Source organism: Canis aureus, chromosome 1 (assembly GCF_053574225.1).
Source record: "Canis aureus isolate CA01 chromosome 1, VMU_Caureus_v.1.0, whole genome shotgun sequence".
Classification (NCBI taxonomy): domain Eukaryota; kingdom Metazoa; phylum Chordata; class Mammalia; order Carnivora; family Canidae; genus Canis; species Canis aureus.
Genome location: NC_135611.1, coordinates 19,395,167 through 19,419,550, shown reverse-complemented (window position 1 = coordinate 19,419,550; position 24,384 = coordinate 19,395,167). Strand labels below are relative to the sequence as shown.

At 36.1% G+C, this 24,384-nt stretch overlaps 1 protein-coding gene across 6 annotated transcripts in view; it reads left to right on the top strand.

Moving 5' to 3' along the window:
* WDR7 (WD repeat domain 7) overlaps positions 1-24,384 on the top strand; it is a 354,125-nt gene that overhangs the window by 148,850 nt on the left and 180,891 nt on the right. For all 6 annotated transcript variants that reach the window (XM_077891960.1, XM_077891970.1, XM_077891949.1 and 3 more), the window contains one exon: positions 7,910-8,023. In XM_077891960.1, coding sequence (XP_077748086.1) covers positions 7,910-8,023 — 114 coding nt within the window. The remainder of the gene's footprint in view (positions 1-7,909; positions 8,024-24,384) is intronic.

The window sequence follows — 24,384 nt, the reverse complement described above, 5'->3', positions numbered from 1 at the left end:
ACCACTGAGCTACCCACACATCCCTGTATAAGTATTTTCTAAGTGGACTTCATATTTCTCAGGAATAGTTCATCATCTTATTTGACAGTGGACAGTGATGAACTGACTTTTATGCTTCAAAAATTTAGTTTTCTATACCAAGAAGAAAGTAAAACAATTTTCTCTAGTCCTTGTGTTTCATGGAAAGCAGCATTATATTCTGGCTTAATCCTCTGTTCTCTTTAGTGACAGTGATGTAGTACTTTCTATTGTATCTGTTTCTTTTTTAGGGGAGGTATATTGAGGTTTAAAGTATATATAGTAAAATTTACCCTTTTTCGGGAATTTTATTGTTCTTTGGGTTTTAAGCAAATGTGAATAGTCTTGTCCTCACTTTCACAATCAACATATAGATTATTTCGGGGCACCTGGCTGGCTCAGTTGGTGGAGTGTGCAATTCTTGATTGTGAGTTCAAGCCCTACATTGGGTGGAGAGATTACTTAAAAAATAAAATCTTAAAAAAAAAACCTAAACAAAGAAAACCAGAGTTGGGGGCATCACAATGCCAGATTTCAGGTTGTACTACAAAGATGTGATCATCAAGACAGTGTGGTACTGGTACAAAAACAGACACATAGATCAGTGGAACAGAATAGAGAACCCAGAAATGGGCCCTCAACTCTATGGTCAACTAATATTCAACAAAGCAGGAAAGACTATCCATTGGAAAAAGGACAGTCTCTTCACTAAATGGTGCTGGGAAAATTGGACAGCCAATGGTGCAGAAGAATGAAACTAGAACCATTCTCTTACACCATACATAAAGATAAACTCAAAATGGATGAAAGATCTAAATGTGAGACAAGATTCCATCAAAATCCTAGAGGAGAACACAGGCAATACCCTTTTTGAACTTGGCCACAGCAACTTCTTGCAAGACACATCTATGAAGGCAAGGGAAACAAAAGCAAAAATGAACTATTGGGACTTAATCAGGATAAAAAGCTTCTGCACAGCAAAAGAAACAGTCAACAAAACTAAAAGACACCCTACAGAATGGGAGAAGATACTTGCAAATAACCTATCAGATAAAGGGCTAATAACCAAGATCTATAAAGAACGTATTAAACTCAACAGCAAAGAAACAAACAATCCAATCATGAAATGGGCAGAAGACATGAACAGAGATCTCACAGAGGAAGACATAGACATGACCAACAAGCACATGAGAAAATGCTCCGCATCGCTTGCCATCAGGGAAATACACATCAAAACCACAATGAGATCCCACCTCACCCCAGCGAGAATGGGGAAAATTAACAAGACAGGAAACCACAAATGTTGGAGAGGATGTGGAGAAAGGGGAACCCTCTTGCACTGTTGGTGGGAGTGTGAACTGGTGCAGCTACTCTGGAAAACTGCCTGGAGGTTCCTCAAAGAGTTAAAACTAGACCTGCCCTACGACCCAGCAATTGCACTGCTGGGGATTTACCCCAAAGATACAGATGCAGTGAAACAGCAGGACACCTGCACCCCAATGTTTATAGCAGCAATGGCCACACCATCCAAACTGTGGGAGGAGTCTTGGTGTCCATCGACAGATGATGGATAAAGAAGATGTGGTCTTTGTATACAGCGGAATATTACTCAGCCATTAGAAACGATGGATACCCACCATTTGCTTCAATGTGGATAGAACTGGAGGGTATGATGCTGAGTGAAGTAAGTCAATTGGAGAGGGACAAACATATGGTCTCATTCATTTGGGGAATATAAAAAATAGTGAAAGGGAATAAAGGGGAAAGAGAAAATGAGTGGGAAATATCAGTGAGGGTGACAGAGCATGAGAGACTCCTAACTCTGGGAAACAAACAAGGGATGGTGGGAAGGGAGGTAGGAGGGGCGTTGGGGTGACTGGGTGACGGGTACTAAGGAGGGCACTTGACGGGATGAGCACTGGGTGTTATGCTATATGCTGGCAAATTGAACTCCAATAAAAAAAGAACCCATATAGATTGTTTTCATTACTCTAAAATATTTGCTAATACCACTTTGTAGTCAGTCTCTTACCCATACCCCTAGCCTCCAGCAGTCATTGGGTTGATTTCAGTCCTGCAGTTTTGCCTTTTACAGAATGTCTGCTCTAATGCCAGTCTGCTAACATAAGATGGTAATATAGTATGTAATTAAACACTGTGGAGATTAGAAATAGAGAAGATATGACTGGGACTTTTTTTTTTAATGTTATTCCTTTTTTTGCAGATGATGATTACCATGCTTAGAGGAATTAAATAATAGTTTTGCTTGTCTTTTGCCGTAGCTGTGTGGTCTGAAAGTTCAGAAGGCACTTCTATCATTCCCTCAAAGTGAACTGTTAAACTTAGTTTTTAGTGATCTGTAACATTTGGATTTGAGAGTTGATGGTAGTATTGTGGTTCCCCTCCCCCCATTCCCATCATCTCTTCCCTTGTGATCTCCTAACAAGTTAGGGATCTTAGGTATTTTGTTACCAACCCAGTGCCCAGTTTGAAGTTAGGATAGTTATCTGATCTTTAAAAAGTGAAATCTGTATAATTTTGAAATAACCAAATCAATATCTCTTATTGATTGGTACCAAAATAGCTCAGTATTTTGACTGTGAAGACTAATAGACTGAGGTATACAAATGGTCAAAATTAAGAATATGATCTAATTTTTTAAAAAATTAAAAATGGGAGGTGCCTGAGTGGCTCAGTTGGTTAAGTGTCTGCCTTTGGCTCAGAGTCCTGGGATTAAGCCCCTGCTTGGATTCCCTGTTCAGCAGGGAGACTGCTTCTCCCTCTCCCACTGCCTGCCGCTCTCCCTGTTGTGTACTTTCTGTGTCAAATAAATAAATAAAATCTTTTAAAAATTAAGAATGGAACATTACTGCTTCCTCACACAAAATATTCATGGCAAATTTTGTTTTCTTACTGCATAAATGTTCTCTGTGACTCTTTTTCCCTCCTTTTTTCTTCAGCTGTGTGGTGGAAAATGTACCAAGAGAGTACACAGAAGTAGCTTGGTTTCTGTGGTTCATCTAGAATGTTAGAAGGCAGACTTTTTAAAAATAACTTTCTTGAGCATAATTCACATGTCATTAAATTTACCCTTGAAAGTTTGTAATTCGGGGTTTTTTAGTATATTCACATTGTGTAACCCTCACCACAATTCATTTTTAAACATTTTCATTACCCCCAAAAGAAATTCTATACCCCATACTATATCATTCCTCATTTACCCCAGTCCTCTCAGCCCTAAACAACCACAGAGGTACTTTATTTCCGTAGATTTGCCTATTTGGGACATTTCATGTAAACGAAATCATACAACATGTGTTGTTTTGTGACTGGCTTCTTGTATTAATACTTCATTTCCTTGTATTGCTATTAAATATTCTATTGTATGAATATATCACATTCATACATTTACCATTTGATGAACAATTCAGATTGTTAAACTCTTTGGCTTTTATGAATAGTGCTGCTGTGAACAATCATGTACAAGTCTCTGAACATAGTTTTCATTCCCTGGGAGTACAATTGCTAGGTTATATGATAACACTGTTTAACCTTTTGAAGAACTGCCAGCCTGTTTACTGTAGAGTTTTCAGAATTCCTTATAGAGGGATGCCTTGCTGGCTTAGTCCATAGAGCATGTGAATCTTGATCTTGGGCTTGTGAGTTCAAGCCCCACATTGGGTGTGGAGATTACTTAAAAATCTTTAACAATTAAAAAAAAATAAAAAGTTCCTTTTATATAGTTTACTACTACCTTGTTGGATATGTGATTTATGTATCTTTTGTACTAGTCTGTAGCTTGCTTTTTAATCCTCTTAATATGGGGTCTTTTGTTGGGCAAGAATTTTTAATTTCAATGAAGTCCACTTTGCTATTTTTTTCTTTTATAGATTGTACTTTTGATGTCATGTCCAGCTTTAGATCTCAAAGACTTTTCTTTTTTTTTCCTAAAAGTTTATAATTTTATGTTCTACATTTAAGTCCATGATCCATTTTAATTTTTATGTAAGGTGTGAGTCTTAGGTCGAGGTTCATATTTTTGTCTATGGATGTCCAGTTATAATAGGCCACTTGTTGAAGAGATTGTCCTTCCTCCATTGAATTGTTTTTGCACCTCTGTCAAAAATCAATTGCACATATTTGCATGTATCTTTTTCTTGGTTCTCTCTTTTGTTCCATTTACCTGAAAACACATAGTTTTAATAAACTTATATAATCAGTCTGGAAATAGAGTAGATGGGTTTTTTTCCTACTACCCTCCCCCTCCCGCTAAGTTCTCCTAGCTATTCTAGTTTGTCTTTCCATATAATTTTAGAATAATTTTGCCTGTATCCACAAAAAAATTGTGCAAGGATTTTGATACAGGTTGCATTAAACCTATATATCAGCTTGTGGAGAATTGACATCTTTACTGTTTATTGAATCTTCCAGTATATAAACGTGTTATGTCTTTCCATTTCATTTATTCAGGTCGTCTTTGATTTTTTTTTCATCAGTATTTTGTAAGTCTCAGCATACAATTCCTGTTTTGTTATTTTGTTTCAGATTTATTTATTTGAAAGAGAGAGAACAAGTATGCAGGGAGAAAGGGGTAGGGGGAGAGGAAGAGAGAGAATTTCAAGTAGACTTCTCGCTGAACACAAAGCCCAATGTGGGGCTTGATCTCACAACCTGAGATCAAGACCGGATCCACAGTCAAAATTGGAGGCTTAATGCCAGCCACTCAGGCACTCCTATATGTGTTCCTTTTAGATTTACATTTATTTCAGCTTTTTGAACCTTTATTATTAGTATTTTTTAATGTAGTGTCATTGCCAGCATATAAAATATAATTGATAAAACATATTTTCTTGTATTCTGCAAACTTACTGAACTCACCTATTCAGGTTTGGGTTGTTTTGTTTTGTTTTTTGAGGGGGTTTGTATATTCCTTTGGATTTTCTGTGTAGATGTTTTATCCTTAAATAGGGTCAGTTTATCTTACCCATTCCAAACAGTATCCATTTTCTTTTCATACTTTATTACACTGGCTAGAAGTTCCAGTACTGTGTTAAATAAGAGTGGTGAATATGGACATCTTTGCTTCATTTCTAATAATAGGAGGAAGGCAATCTATCACCATTAAGTACAATGTTATAGATTTTTAACAGGTGCTCTTTATTAAGTGAGGAAGTTCCCTTCTATTTCTACTTTTCTGAGAGTTTTCTTTTTTTAATTATGGGCTGGTGTTGAATTTTGTCAAATAATGGACATGATCATATGGTCTTTTTCTTCTTTAGCATGTTAATATTTTGGGTTAGGGTGATTGATCTTTGAACATAGAACCACACTTGCATCCCTGGAATAAATCTCAGTTGGTCACAGTGTATAATTCCTTGTCTATGTTGTTGAATATGATTTCCTTAACTTTTTGCTGGGACTTTTGGGACTAAGCAATATTGATCTGTAGTTTTCTTTTTTTTTTTTTTGCATTTTCCTTAAACCTTGGTTACTTTGAGAAGTACATGTTTGTTCTTAAAGCTCTGTCCCAAAAAAAAAAAAAAAAAAAAAAAAAAAAAAAAAAAAAAAAAGCTCTGTCCCAAGTGTTGACTACCCACAGCTGACTAGTCACCAGGTGCAGCACAAGAACTTCGTCCAGGGCTTTGACAACGTTGGTACTCAGTATTGTGTGAGTCCGTGAATTTTCATGCTATGCTGTGATATTGTGTCATGCCTCCTACCCTGCCCTGGGCAACTCAGTCCTTGGAAGAACTTCATGGTGAAAGGATTTGGGGGTTTGAAATCGAAAGACCTATGTGTCAGTACCGGTTCCCAAATTCAGTAGCTGTGTTATGTCGAATACTTAACCTCTCTGATTAAATGAGATTAATATAAATGGATTTACAGGGGCACCTAGGTGGCTCAGTCAGTTAAGCGTCTGCTTTGGGCTCAGGTCATGGCCCAGGATGAGGAGGGAGCCTTCTTCTCCTTCTCCCTCTACCTGCTGCTCCCCCTGGTTATGGTGTCTCTCTCTCTGTCAAGTAAATAAATCTTTTAAAAAAAATTTCTTAAAAAAATATAAAAATTTTTAAAAAATGGATTCATAAACTTGTTGCTACATACATACTAGCTTTCTTTTTATTGAATCCTTTAATTTTTTAGGAAAGGAAAATACTAATAAAAGATTGGTACTATCTAAACTGTTCCTTAACAGCTTTTCCCCATTTCTCTGATCATTTTCAAAATTATCAAGTATTAAGAAACAAGACTGAGAGGTTTCAGAGATTTGTATTTTAATATGACATAATCTTTGATTTTGTGTTTAAACAATAAATCTTTAGAAATGTGGCATTTACCTAATTTTCTGCCCCTTGCGGTTATTTTACTGAAAGCCATCTTTAATTAAGTAATTAACTTTATAATATAGTTTTAGTAATCTCCCTCCTTTTTTAGAAGTTTTATCCTGAAAACCCAACAAGATGATACTGCAGAGGGATGGCTTTGCCATTTAGCATTCATCAGCGACTATTGATTTAGCACTGTTCATTTTTTTGTCAGAGGAAATCTGAAGAAAGTGGTGATACTAGCATAGTGTGTCCTCCTCCCCAAATTGAGGTCAATAGGCCTTGGAACTATCTACTGGTAGATCTAGTTCTGGGTTTTTCAAATGGTTCAAGATGAAGATTTTCCTCTCTTGATGTCTTTGGTAAACCTGAGGCAGCAAGACTGAATTTCACATAGAAATGTTTAAGTTAATACACCTTGGGGAAAAAAGAAGTCCTTGAATATTTATAGCTTTTGATTTTTAAAATATTTTGACAGGTACTGTGTATGCAGTTATTGAAGTACTTATTTAAAAGATTGATTAGAAGGCTTAATTTCTAAAGTAACTTCCAATGGTGAAATTTCTGTATTTTGTGTTTTAGTAATACCTGTTGATAACTGTATGAAAAATATAAAAACATTCTACTATCCATTACCAAATTAGAAATAATGTAGTAGACAACAAAGTACACCTTCAAGGGCAGAAAATAGTATATGAACAGATACTTGTATCAGTTGGCAAGTTCTCAGGTGATTTACAGAATGGAAGCTTCTGGCCCCTGATCTGGTGCAGCCATCTGCTTCAATAAGATTCTTTCAGTGTGATAATTATCAAATCTTGTATTTAATTCCTCCATAGACAGAGATATAGTTGGACAGTGCATTTTAGGACTCTTACAGAGACCCAGAGCACTTGTCATCATCCCTCCTTCTGGCCCCCCAATTATAAACAAACATTTTAAAAAGAAGTAAACCTTTATTTTTAAAAATTTTTTATTTTTTAGAAGATTTTATTTATTTATTTGACAGAGAGAAAGAGAGAGTACAAGCAGGGAGAGTGGCAGGCAGAGGGAGAAGCAGGCTCCACGCTCAGCAGGAAGCCTGATGCTGGGGCCAGATCCCAGGACCCTGGGATCATGACTTGAGCTGAAGGCAGGTGCCTAACCAGCTGAGCCACCCAGGCACCCCCAAAGAAGTAAACTTTTAAAATGGTCTTGCACTTTTTAGGTTTTCTTTTCTCTGTGCAGCATAATCATGTCTAGATCACCTAAAGTAACTGAAGCAAAGATGTTGAAAGGAATTAAGTAAAATGTAATTTACTGAAGCATCCTTCTTCTGTTTTTCCTAGATCGCGGGTAAGTTGGTAAAGTTTGTACCCATATACATATATACATATAAAGAAATAGAGTACACATGAATATTTTGTTAATTTAGATCTCCACCTGATTGCAGTGAACATAGGTTTTTTTTTTTTTTTTTTTTAATGTATTGCATTTGTACCCATTAAGTAATTAAAAAGCTTTAAGAGTTTTGGTCCACCTTCCTTTTAGTTTTTTCAGACTAAACCTTGTGATTCCATTTGTTCTAGCTGGAGTCTCAGCAGAAGCCATGCAGACTATCAGCACTGCTCCTGATGCCCTGGGGCCAGAAGCCAAAGTCCAGGAGGAAGAGCATGACCTTGCAGATGATGACATCACAACTGGTAAGTAGGGACATCTTTAACATAGACAAGCTTTGTCCAATGTTGGAAAATGCTTTTAGATCATTTATAAGGGAATTTAATATGTTGATGGGAAAGATGGAAACTTGTATTGATGGAGTGTTTAGTTTTATGAGACTCCTTAATGTCCTTTTTGATCTTGAAGTGGAAAAAAGCAGAACTGTTTATTTGGTCTAGGTTTGCTCATTGTTGCTATAACAATGAACCTGCTAGCTGTGCATTTGATTTCCTGAAGACCTTCTAATTCAGAGGCTAGGATCATTACTAAAGCCTTGAAACGTGTAGAGGAATACACCTATTATGTTATGAAAGGTTTTGCAATTATAGGGTAAGCTGCAGAATACTGCAGTCCTAATGGCAATATATGCAATATAGGCTGTGTAGGGAAACTTACAGATACTCTCTTTACCTATAGCTTAGGTATACAGGTGACTGCTGCTTTTTAAAGTTATTTATGTTGTGTAGATATTGACCATTCTTACCTGTATTATTTATTACGTAAATAAAGACATAAAATGAAATTTAGCCATATACCAAATATGTTCCATATTCCATATGTTTTATGTTCATATATGCTCGGCCTATCTTTTTGTAGACCTACATCAGTTTCAGTTACCAGATCTCCAAATGTATTCAGCTCAATTTCTTTTAATGTACAGAGGATTAAAAACAACCCACTATAAATATTTTTATTGGTATTAAGAAAGATACACTTTTTTGTATGGATGGTTATTATATAAAATCTGGCCATATAAATCTATAATTATTGTGAAGCAACAAATAGTAACTTAATCAATAATTTGAAAAGAAGCATGCCTAGAAAACATCAGTACAATTTGTTGATTTTTTTTCTTCTAAAGCTCTGTGTGGCAGGTTCTTTACTGTTTTTTTCACTGGAAGGAAGTTGAGGGAGCCTAATGATCTCCCTTGAAAATTTACAAAGCATGTAATAAAAAACCTGGAGCCTTGTGCTACTGCTGCAAATAACTTGTTGACTAAAGTGGGGAGCATCTGGTTTTCAGTAAAAATGGTGGTGCTTATTACTTGCTACTTTTTAATCCTTTTAATGTGTCAGTTCATTGATTTAAAAAAATTTAACTTCAGTATAAATAGAAATGATTCCAGAAATTTCCAACTTTTCTGAAAGTCATTTATCACTTCGCAATTATGGAATTGCATCAGTAGCTATTAGAGGAAATTATTTCACTTGTGGATCTTTTAAAACTAGTTCTTTATTCTGTTTTCATTGCTTTTGTCTTTTTTTTTTTTTCATTGCTTTTTTAAATGTTGTAGATATCTTTTAATTCCCTGTTAATTTTAAGGCCCTCTAATAAAGACTGGTTTATTCACAGGGGAAACAAAGTTGCCTTTGAAACAGTAGAATAACTCAATTTGCATTCTGGAATAAAAGCTAAATTTTTGAGTCCTCAAGCACTTTTAAGTCAGTACATTGGAATTTTGAATTATGCACTACCAAAGTCATAAGACTGCAAATAGCACAGGACTGTGCTTTTATTTTATTGTTAAAAAAATCAAGAAGCTTAAAAATGAAAATCTAGTTTGGAGAATCAATGCTACATAAACTGTATTTTAATTTGTACGAACTTAAGTTAAACATATGTGGTGAATGGCTTTGATCAGTTGATTTATTCATTTCATGCCATGGCTACTAGAGGCAAGAATGTTCAAAGAATTTAGATAACTAAAAAAGCCTTCCTTAACATGTTGTCAAAGCAACTAGCATGCAGTCTGTAGATCGTTTAGGTTACCTTTGAATTGTGTGACTTGATTAAGATGTGGTATAGATTTTTGTGAGGGTTTAGAAGAAAACCATATTTCTTTTTATTGACTAGAATTCTATATAAATTACATTATGAAAAATATGGTAGGTGCTTTGAGAGAAGCCTGTTTCAGGCACAATAATCCTATTTTGGGATCTCCACCATTGTAGAGCACAAGTGTACTACAGAAGGGAGATCTGGGCAGGTTAGTTAGCCATTCACTTTGAAAAATTTGGGGTTTCTTTGGTTACTTAAAAGAAATTGCTCCACTAATATCTTCTCTTAAATAAATAGAAATCATATCATGGCAACATATTTGCCTATATTTTGAATGCATTCTTATTTGGAATCTCTAGGTAGGCTAATATACATAGTTATATTAATTTTATATTTGTAGCAGTCTGGGGCTTAGTTCTTCAATTACCTTAATTAAACAACTGACCAAGATACCAATTAAATATGAAATATAATTTAGTGCTTTAGACAGAATAATTATTTTTGAAATTTTTCTGTTTGAGTAAGAAAGAATGAGGTATGAACGTTGTCTTATGACAGGGATCTGAGCCTAGCAGGCTTTGTTAGTGTTTGCTTTATAAAAGTAGAGAAGCATGGATAAAGCTATGTAAGTGTTAGCTATGATCAATTGGAACTAATTAAATTTATTTGAAATGAAGTGTCTTAACTGGAAGAGAACAGCTGGAAAAACTGGGAAGAAAAAATTGAATCTTGATTGAGACAATTTAAACCTTCACCTTGTCATTTAAAAAATATGCGGCAGCTTCTTTCTATATCTTTCTTTTTAAAGCTAATATCTATTGATCGGCTCTACAAAGTAAGGCAGTGTGCCTTGGTCAACACACACACTCAGTTTTACTCAGCATTCTATCTTAAGGTTCATCAGATTCTTTCCTTTAACCAAATATTTTCAATTACAGATCAAAGCCTATATGAGCCATTTTCATAGATTAATATTATTTTTATGAAGAAAAAATATTAAAACCTATTTCGTGTAATTTTTTATATATTATAGTATGCATGGGAAATGTACTTTTTCATTCTTTTTCATTGGAATTGCTTCAGGTTTTGCAATACTCTATAAAAATCTGTTTTAACAACAATAATGGTATTTTTTTACAGCAAAAAAGAATGGCATTGATTTTTTTTAGCTTATAATTTCAGCATCACACAAATATGCTGTATATGTGTGATTGTTTTGTTTGTACAGTATAATTTTATTTTTAGTAGTATAGCTTAAATGTTTATTTAGATATATGGTCATTTGTAAATGATATGTTCTTGTTTTCCTTACAATATTTAAATAGGTCATAATTATATTAATAGAGTAAATCTCACTAAAAAATGACATATAGAAAAAATTTTACATAAGTTATAATCTTTTTTTAAGATAGACCTTTTAGTGGACTTAATTATCTTTATGTAGTTTTTATCATGGTAAAAGGTGGCATTCTGAGTGACAGTGAAGCTGTGTGTCCCTTAAATATTGCGTTTTAAAAACGGTTTTAAAAGGTGGCATTCTGAGTGACAGTGAAGCTGTGTGTCCCTTAAATATTGCGGTTTAAAACCTACCCCTCATTGTAGTTGAAAAGAATTTTGGAAAGATTGTATTCACAAACCTGCATGAATCCCTTTAAGAAAGTCGCTAAATTCTTCTGAGGGTCAAACTGCAGTATCCCATGCCTTGTTCAATACAGCAGGACACACTGTCCATATACCAGTGATAAAGGGTCAGAAGTCACTGACATTGTCAAAAAGAGATTGCTTGATAGTAGATCAGCAGGACAGTTGACACATTCAGCCGCTTACAACAAAAACAGCAATGATATGTGGATTTGAATGGGTGCGTTGACTGTATTTGTTATATTTCTCATAAAAAATAAATGACATTTGTAAAAAAAAAAAAAAAAGGAATGAGAAATGCCATGGAAAAAAGACAAAATAGAGAAGGTAAAGGAAATGGAAAATAACATTCATTGGAAATTTACTACGTACCAAGCATTTTACACTTGACCCTAACAACCGTCTTTGAAGTGGATACTGATACTTTTCCAGATATATAGATGAGGAAACAAAGTCAGAGAGGTCACTTGTGCAGCATCACATTTTTAAGAAATGGTAGATCTGGGATGTAAAATGAGTCCTGCCTGACTTCAAAACTCCAATCCACACTGCTTACTGTTCTTTTAAAGGTTTTTAAATTTTTATTTATTTTTTATTCATGAGAAACAGAGAGTGAGGCAGAGACATAGGCAGAGGGCTCCATGCAGGGAGCCCGTCGTGGGGCTCGATCCCCGGTCTCCAGGATCACACCCTGGGCCAAAGGCAGTGCTAAACCGCTGAGCCACCCGGGCTGCCCTGTTCTTAAACTCATTGAACTTCAGCATCTCTTTCTTTTCAAATGTGAGATGATGTCACAGTCTACCTTTTATAAAGCTTTTGATATCAGACATAAGCCTGATAATTGCTGGATGTCTATTTATATTTATATTTATATTTATTTTTTATAGATTTTATTTTTTATTTATTCATGAGAGACACAGAGCCAGAGTCTGAGAGGCAGAGACACAGGCAGAGGGAGAAGCAGGCTCCTTGCAGGAAGCCCGATGTGGGACTCGATCCCGGGTCTCCAGGATCACACCCCGGGCTGCAGGCGGCACTAAACCGCTGTGCCACTGGGGCTGCCCTTATTATTTAAAATATAAATGTGTTATTCTAATTTTAGACCAAAAGATTATCTCCTTTAGGAAAAATCATCACATATTCTTTAAATGTTCTTTTTAAATTTGTTCTTTAAATTATGTAGGACTACTGCAACATAAGGCTACTTAAATATAAGTGCTTAAGTATTACTTATAATAATTATTTATAAGTATAATAAGTATAATTAAGTATTTATAAGTAAATATAAGTAATACTTATATTTATATATTAACTACTTACTACTTAAATATAAGTAGTGTTTATAACTAAACATTGCATACATGTAAAATGCGATATTTATTGTTCTGTCTAGCTTTTTGAAGTCATCAATATAAAGCTGACACATTAACACGTCTTCATACACTAAAGTCAACATCTCTAGTATATTGAAATAGAGCTGAAAAGGACATCTAGTCTGAGACTAAATATTGGTTTGTGCATTTTACTAAGGGTCTTATTCATAAAATATCTCTACATTTATTTTGACTGAAAGATGGGAAATTCATCCTGTTAAAATACACAAAAGTTCCAAAGAACAAAATTTGGGGCATTATGAATTTAGAAATCCGAAGTACTTTCCAACACAGAGCCAGAGGCCTTATGATTATTAAACTAGAATAACCTTCTGCATTGCACCCTTTTCCTTTCTCATTCTTTAATTTATAATTTATGGTCTGAAAAACAGTACTAGATCTATGTGAATTTTAAGTCATTTATTCTAAATTGTTACCACTGCCCTTGCTTTTGACTTCAGAATGTTACCTGCTACAAAATCAGTTTACTATATTAAGGTCTTTGAATGAGTGTAAATTAGTAACACTCAGGTTTATTTACCATGCTGTTCTCATGAAAACAGATATCAAGAAAAACAAAAGTGTAGATTTCTGAGTGAAATACACCACTCCAAATAATTTACATTTCTGTACCTTTAATCAGGGGGAAGAAAATGTGAATTAAAATTTTGTATGGTATTTAACACTTGGCTTTAGTTGTATGTTGTTAGGGTGTTAAATAGAACATTCCTAAATATAGTATTTGAGAGTTTCTGATAAGAATATTAAAATACAGCCAAATTATAGCCTTTAGTCATTTGTTTTCTTTTCTCATACTTCCCTTCTGGATGATTGGATTTCCCTTTTCTTTGTTTTTTAACTACCACTTATGTTAATAACTATCAAATCTGTGTCTCCAACCGAGGCTTTTCTTCTACATATCATATTAACATATCACCTGCTGGACTGTCCTATAGATACCTATTGTATATTAATTTACAATTATCCAAAGTCTTTATTATACTAAACTCCTATTTTGTTATACTTGACATACCTGCTGAGCTTAGAAGGTATACATACTAGGTATGGTCTCAGATGAGCCCTACTTTTTACTAAAACTCATCTCCTTTTACATTTTTATCTCATTTTATATTAATATCTCATTTAAAGGTGTCACTATGGGTACCATCAACCACCCACCATCCTAAACTACAAATTAAGAGATAATCCTGGCTTTCCCATTTTCCAACAATGTCCACATGTAGTTAGTGCCAGTTCTTGTAAAATGCATCTCTTAAATATCTTCTGGTGATTTCCTTGTTCTCCATTTCCATAAAGAATGCATAGATCCAGACTTTCATTTTTTCTATGTCTGATTATTATTTTCTCCTGCAACCATCTCCCTATCTTCATTCCCTTGCTTTCCTTTTTAGTTTATGCCTTCCATTGCTCAGTGTTGGAAGCCATCAACCTTCACCCTCATTAAGTGCTGTTTAATAGCCTCCCATTTATTATAGCACAAAATCCAAACACCTTAACGAGGTGTCTAAGGCCCTACAAAGGGCACAAAGACACTCCTATCTCGAGCTTGCCTGGCTGCTATGGTAACACTGAACTTTGTTTCCCCAGAGTACCCTGCTGTTCCATGACATCATTTTAACAAACTCATCTAAAAGAATACATGTAAAAAATCAGACTAGGGTGCTTGGCTGGCTCAGTCAGTAGGGCCTGTGACTCTCAATCTCGAGATTGTGAGTTTGAGCCCCATGTTAGGTGTAGAGAGTACTTAAAATCTTAAAAAAAAGAAAAATCAGGGACTTAAAGTAGTAAGTATCACACCTCACTAGTATTTATTGAGTACCTGATATGTCAGGCTGTGCTCTAGGCTCTTTTTAATCCTCACAACTAATTGTAATAAATCCTCATTATCAATTCCATTTTATGAGAGAGGAAAGTAAGTAACCTTCCACATAAAGCTCATAGGAAATGGCAGAGTTAGGATTTGAATCCAGGCGGTTTGCCTCTATATCTTGTGCTCTTAAATAGAAGTAATTTATGTAAAACCAAGTCACTGAAAAAAAAAATCTCATAAGAAAAAAAGGAAACATATATTTATTGTGAAACATCATTTTCTCTTTGAAATATAGATACTTCTATTTTAATTTGTGATATAGTTTATTTTATATAGTGCAAATAAATATTTAATATGTGAAGAAAAGACTTCCTGTTTTCTTAAAAAAATAAACATAAGAGGTGCTTGGGTAGCTCAGTCAATTAAGCATCTGACTTCTACTCAGGTCATCATATCAGGGTCCTGGAGTTGGCCCCATGGCTGGCTGGCTCTGTGCTCAGCAGGAAGTCTGCTTCTCCCTCTGCCCTCCTCCCTGTGCCCTATCTGTCTCTCTCAAATAAATAAATAAGTAAATAAATAAATAAATAAAATCTTAAAAAAAAACCCACCCATAGACAATTAGTATAGGAAGGCAATTTTACATATTTTCTAGATAAAGTAAAAATTATTTTACAGTCATATAAATCCACACACATTAATACACCAGTACATATACACATTTCAATTTAATATTATATATTCTTTTTGATAAATTTATACTGAATAGGAAAAAGGAGACATACTTAGTTGGATAAGAATGTAGGAACTGTTGTTTGTTGTTGTTTTAAGCCTTCCGTATGAGTGAATAACCTTCAGGATGAACTTCCAGTTTGGCCTTTTTTGTGAGCTATGTAATAATACCTCTCAGATAATGAATTGCATTAGATTGTGGCACATTATTATATATCTGTATATTACATAAATTGCCCTTATAATTGATATCAAACCCATATGACCAAAAGTTGTAATTCACAAAAGTAATGACAACAATGTCTCATAATTCACAGACTTTATGTCATACCTGTGAATGATTACTTTTACTGTGCAAACCACGTTAAAGGGGGAAAACAGGTTTTAAAATGGATGTGGAGTTTGGAAGAGTTCTTCATGATACTTTATAATCATTTTTACTACACAAAAGGATAATTAAATTGACTAGCATTCTTGAGTTTCCCCATGATTTCTGAGATTAAAATTGTGAAGCATAAAGGCTTTTTACTCTTACTTTGAAATTTTTAATCACAAATGTAAGTATTTGAGGTGAAGACAGTCATGAACCTGTATATATTTGTCCTCATGTAGATATATAGAAAGAGGAGTCCTCACTCATAGATAGATAGGATAAAAATCGAATGAGAATATTTCATCTTAAAAAAAACAGTAGCAACAACTATGTATTTTTGTTTACAAAATGGAGTAAACGTAATTTAAAAGGATTCTGGGAAACTAAACCAGCTACTCTGTTTGCCCTTTATATACATTTTTTTTTCAGTGTCGCTGATACAACCTAAAAGAAGTATAAGGAATACTCAGTTTTACTCCACAAAAACATTAATATGCACCTTGTATTTTTCTGTCACATTCTAGGGAAGATTTGATAAAGTAAGCAGCTAGTTGAGAAGCTGATGACTTTAGTTGAAAGAGAGGCTGTATATATATGCATGGTACACACACACACACACACACACACACACACACACACACACTCCATACATGTACATGAGATAGACTTTAGGTAGGAGAATTCCAGGCACCAGGGATGAGTTAGGGTTAGGATTTACGTATGAGGTAGATCATGGCAGTCGTGCCAGGGGTGGATAGGCAGTGTAGAGACTTCAAAATGAAGACTCTTGAGAGTGAGGCTGAGAACAGTTCGGCTGGTATTTTTGAGCACCTACTAGGCATTGAGCACTTAGCAGACACGGGGGGTAGAGTGAAGTTCATGCTCCAGAGGGCAAGACTGATGACAGGCTATGTTATCTTTGTTGGGAAAATTTTCCCTGAAGAACACTCTTAATCATTGAAGGTTTCATAAATCCATGTTACCATGATGTAGAACTTAACACTTCATGTTTGTCTACGAGCGAATCTATTGATTTCATGCAATCAGAAAAATAAAATGGAACACAGTCGAGTCAATTGAATTGACAAGTTGGTCTGCAATAATAAGTATATATTTAGAATATTTTAGAAGAAATACGGTTGTGGCACAGGCTTTCATGTCTCATTGTCTGTGTTCAAATCTCAGCTTCCCTGCTTATTCAACTGTGTGTCTGTGAGAGATACTTTATGGTGAGAAGCCTGTTTTTTCGCCTGAAATATGAGGATAGTAAGATTGTTGTGAAGTTTAAATGGGATAATGCTTCCAACCATCTTAGCAGAGGAACTGGCCCATATTAAGTGCTTGAGAAGTATTGTATGTCCCCCTTCCTTGCTTCCTGACCCCTCATTGCCACCACTAAGTGATTTGCTTTAGTAAGTAGAATAAACGATCTGAAACTAACTTAGAAATCATTTATAAATCAGTTCTTTTAGATGACTTAATAATTATTCTGTGTAGTTGAACACTCCAAGAGATATAAATTTACTAGACAAATTTATACTCTATGTATAGATAAAAGATACATCCAAACTTCCATGCAAGTTTTCAGAAGTTTCTAAAAGCTGCCTCAGGAAATATTGATGAATTATTCTAATTTCTTTTTTTTTTTCTTTTAAGATTTTATTTATTCATGAGAAACACAGAGAGAGAGAGGCAGAGACACAGGCAGAGGGAGAAGCAGGCTCCATGCAGGAAGCCCGATGTGGGACTCGATCCCGGGATCATGCCCTGGGCTGAAGGCATGCTCAACCACAACCACCTAGGCATCTCAAATTATTCTAATTTCTTAAGCGCTTTTATATTTGACTTATTTTTTTTTTACCACATTTATTGTCTGAATTGAATCTTACCAAGAAGAGTGAATCATTTAATGAATAGGAAAGGACAGCCTTAAAAGAAAATACTAATTTATGCTTATAGTAGCTGAAGGAGAGTTAATTTGCACATTATACCTATGTTTGGCCAATGGTGATCAGTGTATCATGGGAAGGATATAATGATATAAAAAAGCTGTCTGAAAAAAAAAAAAAAAGCTGTCTGAAGACTCTGATATAGCCATTCAGTTGAGAGTCACTACTAGACTTAGAAAAGCATATTTTAAAAATGAATCTAAAGAATAAAAGAAAACTTCCATTGCAGTGTCATTAAAAGTCTTGCCAAGGAAGAAGAGGAGAATTTTTTTTTTAATTTACTTGAGTGACATTACACAAGTTTGGGGGGAGGGGCAGCGGGAGAGGGAGAAGTAGGCCCTGTTGAACAGGGAGCGTGATGTGGGTCTTGATCCCAGGACTCTGAGATCATGACCTGAGCTGAAGGCAGATGCCTGACTGAGCCATCGAGGTGCCCCAAGGAGGAGAAAAATTCACAGCCCTCAGACTTGCAAGGGATGCTTACTCATTAGTTCAGTTTTTAAAAGACCGTGTTCAAAAATAGAATAAGGTATACCACACAAAAATATAAATTCACTATGAGAGTATAATAAAGACATTTTCAGAGATTCAAGATCTCCAAAAAATGTACCTTCCATTCTCTTTTATCAGGAACCAGAGCTTCCTCTAGATGTGTTCCCCTAAAATAAGGGGGTAAACTAAGAAGAAGGCAGACTGGGATCCAGGGATCCAGATAACATGCCTTATAAGGTTTGGTCCCTGATCGATGCTTACAAACCCTGTCCCACTTTTTCATGAGCTGGTACCTCTTAGGAATGTAACCTCAGGGACCTAGCCACCCTGTGGATTGCATGGAGAAGAGAATTCTGGGAGACTGGCTTTTGTGTTTCAAGGTGTGGTAGCCCTTCCTTTATGAGAAGCATCTTAATCAGTGACTGGATTAAATTCACTAAGGTTTCTTTGAATGTATCAAACCATGTTCCAGATGTTTTGCAACATCTGACTGTTTCACTTCCCAGGCTGGGCTCTGGGCTCTCTTCTGCTCTGTAGCTTACTTCCTTCCCTGTGTTCCAGATTTATACAATTAGGTAAATTATTGAAAAATACAGAAAACCATCACCAACAAGAGATAATTATTATCTATATATAGGGCGGGGGGGAAAGTAGTATTGAAAAACTTAACCATGATAAGTCACATGGTTGAGCTCTGAGTAGCATGCACATTATGGTGAAAATATACTAAATGTTTATTATATAATAACTGTGGTGAATAAGCAGAGAAAGAAGGCAGACTATGTACATGAATGTGTGTGAGTGGATATGGGTGTGTGTGTGATGTGTGCAAGTAAGTTGCATATATGTGAGGGAGAACTCAATTTTCATTGACTGTAATAAGGAATTTTAAGCTTAAAGATAAGCCTAAAAAGGAAAAAAAAATTAGAAAGTAGCAATGTAAAAAAAAAAAAAAAAAAGAAAAGAAAAGAAAGAAAGTGGCAATGTAGGATTTTCTCAGTGAGCCAAAAGTGGTTGTTTTTGCAGAGTGGAAAATGGGGATGAGGTTGAGGGAACTACTGCTTTTGTACTAACTTATAGAACTGTTTGACTCTTAACTATTTTTTTTTAAATTAATTTATTTATTTATGATAGTCACAGAGAGAGAGAGAGAGAGAGGCAGAGACATAGGCAGAGGGAGAAGCAGGCTCCATGCACCGGGAGCCCGATGTGGGATTCGATCCCGGATCTCCAGGATCACGCCCTGGGCCAAAGGCAGGCGCCAAACCGCTGTGCCACCCAGGGATCCCGAACTGTTTGACTCTTTAAACAGTGTGTAGTTTCATAAAACTAAATTTAAAAGCACTAAATTTCTAAAAAATAGAACAAGGAAGCATATAACAAAAGGTGATAGAAGGGGTGAGGTGACTTGGGCAGGTATTTTGAGCATTTCAGTCCAGTGTGTGAGTTCAGGGATGCCCCCCAAAACATCCAGGGATTGTTAGATGTCCTATCTGGGAAGGCAGCAAAAGGGCTGAGAAGGGGTGGCAGCTTGAGTGTTAGGACTGTGGGATACAGGGATGAAAGACTGGATCTTCCTGTCCGCCCAGGGTGGGGGTGGGGGGCACAGTGTAGGACTTCGGTATTGGCCCTGCTCCTATAGTTAATCGGTCCATTGCTAGGAGGACATCAGATAATGAAAGCAACTAGGTGACTCAGGTCATGACCCCAGGGTCCCGGAGATCTAGTCCGACGTCAGGCTCCCTGCATGGAGCCTGCTTCTCCCTCTGCCTGGGTCTCTGCCTCTCTCTCTTTGGGTCTCTCACGAATAAATAAATAAAATAAATAAATAGAATTTTTAAATAATCTTTATTTAAATAATCTTTAAATAAATAAAAATTAAAAATGAAGATAAATAAACATCTAAGAAACTCTGAGCAGGTTAGTGTACTGTTCAGATATACCAAAAATCTGCGATGGATTTTATTTTATTTTATTTTATTTTATTTTATTTTATTTTATTTTATTTTATTTTATTTTGTTTTGTTTTGTTTTGTTTTATTTTATTTATTTTATTTTATTTTATTATTTTATTTTATTTTATTTTATTTATTTTGAATGTGATGGATTTTAAATACAATTTGGGGACACTTAGAAGAAAAAGTGAGAATCTGTACAGATGCCCCGAGCTTCCCCACACCCTTGAATTTTATCCCCGTGTTTCTGTTGTAGTAGTTTTGTTACCATCTATCACCTAAAACAATTTTGATGTTTTGGAGTAAGATGTAAACAATTCATCGTACAATGACATTTATACTCTTCTGTGGGTTTTCACTGCATACACCACAATGAAATGAGTCATTTTCCTGTTCATGGGAAGCTATTTCTCATGATAAATTTGGGATTTTTAGAATTTGGTTTGATATTATTTGTTACTATTTGCACAAGTATTTCTGCTATTAATGCTTTACTCATTATTTTCTCATGAAATGAGAAATTATTGACTGACTTAGGGATAGGGAAGAGAACTTCTGCAAAATAAAAAATAATCTATAAAGGAGGTCCTAGGATTACAGCCCAAGAAACAGCAGCACAGTAGACATCCATATCAGTAGTAGGAATCACTGCCAGTGTCACATCCAGATCGTCACCTCTGGACTTGGCATCTTTGATACTTGTGATACCAAGATGTATGTCTGACTTGTATTCATGTGGAAATCTTGGCACATTCCAGTAAACACATGTTATTTAAAAGGAGCTAGTTTGATGTCAAAGCAGAGTTTTTACTCTAAAAGGTGCAGAAAGTGGCATTTATTCTTTGCAGCATTGTGGCGTGTCTGGCCAATGTCTGCACCTGAAGAAGCAGGTGGTCTTCAGGGTGGCCCCATAGGTCTGGCGGAGTCAGTCCCCACGAGGGCTTCATGACACACTAGTTGAGCATCTTTGACCTTCAGTTTGAAACAGGCAGAAAGCATGGGCAGGGAGATTTTCCAAGCTGGAGCCAGGACTTGGGAGGGAGAGAGCCAGAGGTGGTGTAGCATTTTGGTGGAAGTGTCAGTGGTTCAGTCTGAATGCCTGTAGAGTGGGGCAGGGCCAGGACTGACCAAAGACTAAAGGGACTTCATGAAGGACTGAATGGGAGGCTAGATGATGAAAGGCTTTGTGCATCATGCTGAGCTGCTTTCTCTTTGTTCAGGGGACAATTAGAAACCATTGAGGAGTTTTAAGCCAGGTAAAGGTGTAATTTGATTTTCCATTAGTCAAAGCACTATGGCTGTAGTGCTGAATATATTGAAGATCAGTGCTGCAGCGAGGGGGGGTATACTCTTAATGAGAACAGGGAGACCAGTTAGGAGGAGAATGTTGCAGTCGTCCTCCAGCCAGCTGATGTGGGCCTGAGCTAAGGCAGTGCAGCAGCAGCTCAATAGATGCGTATATAGAATATGAAGATCTAAACTGAACACTCTAAGCTGCTTTTCTTGCAATGGTATTTAAATTTATTTAAGACATTCTGGTTATTTAAATTCCTCTAGGTTTATAATTAAAATAAGTTAATTGTTCCTTAATATTAACACAGTCCAATAAAAAGAATGCTAATATTTACAAATGTCAGCTGAAGTAAAGGGATTCCTGTTGTTGTGTAAGTGCTTATTATGAATTTAGTATAGAGATATTAGTGTCCTCCATGTGCCATATAAAAATCTCCCCCTGCCTCATTTTTGCTACATTTTCACAGGATTGGAAAGACCTAATTTATAATCTAGTAGCTAGATTCTAGACCAGTCTTTTGCCTAGTGCAAGGAATTCCTCGTACTACATCACTGGTCACAAAGGGTATCCAACCTCTGCTTATACCCTGTATTGCTTTTCAATTGCTACATGATAAATTACCACCAATACAATGGTTTAAAATAATCTCACTGTTTCCAAAGGTCAGGGGGTCCAGGCACAGTTTAGCTATATCTGCTGCTCTGGGTCTCACAAGGCTGCGGTCAAGGTGTTGGCTGCGGCTGGGTCTAATATGAGGCTTGGGGTCCTCTTCCAGTCTCTCAGTCTATTGGGAGAATTCAGTTACTTGCAGGTGTAGGGCTGAGGCGTTCAGTTTCTAGAGGCTGTCATGGTTCCCTGCCACATGGCCCTCCATGGGCATTTCCTATCATAGCAGCTTACTTCCTCAAAGTCACCAGGTGAGTTTGTGCATGCTTATCGTAACCTAATTATGAGAGTGCTCATACAACATAACCAAATTAATGAGATTAACATCCCATCACTTTGCTGTATTCTATTGGTTAGAAGCACGTCCCAGATCCCACCCACACTCAGAGGGTGGGAATGATACAAGGGTGTGAGTCACCTTTGGTTGCTCCCACCACACACACTTTTGCAGTTGTGGGACTTACTGCTTACACTTTCATTCCTCCCATCTTTCACTTGTTTTGTTTGTGTGTGTACATGTATGTGGGAAAGCATTTCTCCTCCTGTGTCGTCTTTTTCCTTCAGCAACTTCTCAGATGATACAATTTCTAGACCCTTCCCTCTTCTAGTTGTCTGTACCTTCTCTGGTTTATCAGTGATACTCCTTAGATCTTGGTACTAGCAGACTAGTATAAGTATTATGGGACTGTTGCTTTCCTTTATCTGGGTCCTGTAATTCTGAAAGTAAGTTGGTTTTCTTCAGAAAATGTCCACATTTTTGGCTTCTACTAAGTAGGAAATCACCTAAACTCTTCTTACATAAAGTGATGTTAATTCAAGTCTTTACAATGTAAAAACAGGAATTGATGTTTATCCTTTTTGATTTGTTTCTTGTTGGCTTCAGCCATCGTCCCAACAAAGATTCTTTGCTGTCCAGTGGATTAATTATTACTCCAGCTTTATATCCTCCATAACTGTGCTGAACAAACTTCTGTGTTGTCATAATGCCAAGTAATTCATTGTGCACCACACCCTAGTGAGACTGCTGCTGCACATGGCTAGGAGCTAGTCTACCTAATTACCAACCCTAACATTACTATATAGCTTCAGTTTTTTTAACTCAATACATGCCTTTTGTGGTATCACCTAACTCAGATTTCTCCCTCTTGCTCCTTTTTTAAAAAAGATTTTTATTTTTTAATTTTATTTATTTGAGAGACAGAAGGTATGAGCAGGGGATGGGGTACAGAGGGAGAAGCACATTCTCTGCTAAGCAGGAAACCTGACATGGGGCTTGATCCCAGGACCCTGAGATCATGATGAGAGCCAAAGGCAAGCACTTAACTGACTGAGCCACCCAAGTGCTCCTCTCCATCTTGTTCTTGAGAATACTCCAAGAGGGCATCTATGCTATGTCTCTCTGCCTATTTCTCTGCCTCTCTCTGTGTCTCTCATGAATAAATAAATAAAATCCTTAAAAAAAGAGAATACTCCAAGAGTTTCTTCATATGCCCTGCTGATGTCAGAGTACTTGCTTTTATGGACAGAATCGGTTTTAAGTAATGTGGTAGTGAGTCAACTTAGAAGCATTTAAAGTGATTTTAAATCATTCTTGAAATGCACTGAGTTGCAATGACATTGGAGTTATATAATTATTTAATTAGCAACCAACAGCATGACCATCCTCTAGATCTTTAAGAGTCATCTCAAGCATTATTGACTGGATGATTGTCATGGACAGAGCAGAGATAGCGATCTTTCATAGATATCAAGAAATTTTATATATATCTCAACAATATGTAAAAAGTATTTCTGACTTTGCATATGTTGTGATTGTCATGACAAATATTTATTGATGGGGTATGTATAAGAATGTGCAAATGCTTGATTTGCTCGATTTAAAGCTTAGATCTTACTGTTTTTAAAGTTAGCAAAAAGGCTTAGTAATTCAGATAGTTGTTTTTTTTTTTTTTTTAAGATTTATTTATTTATTCATGATAGAGATAGAGACACAGAGAGAGAGGCAGAGACACAGGAGGAGGGAGAAGCAAGCTCCATGCCGGGAGCCCGATGCAGGACTCGATCCCGGGACTCCAGGATCGTGCCCTGGGCCAAAGGCTGGTGCTAAACCACTGAGCCACCCAGGGATCCCCAGTAATTCAAATAGTTGTAAGGTTATTCATGTACTGTATTAAAATACCACTTTAAGAAAACTTGGTTTGGGAAAGGAAGAAAAGAATCCAAGCCTGGGCAGCCCGGGTGGCTCAGAGGTTTAGCGCCGCC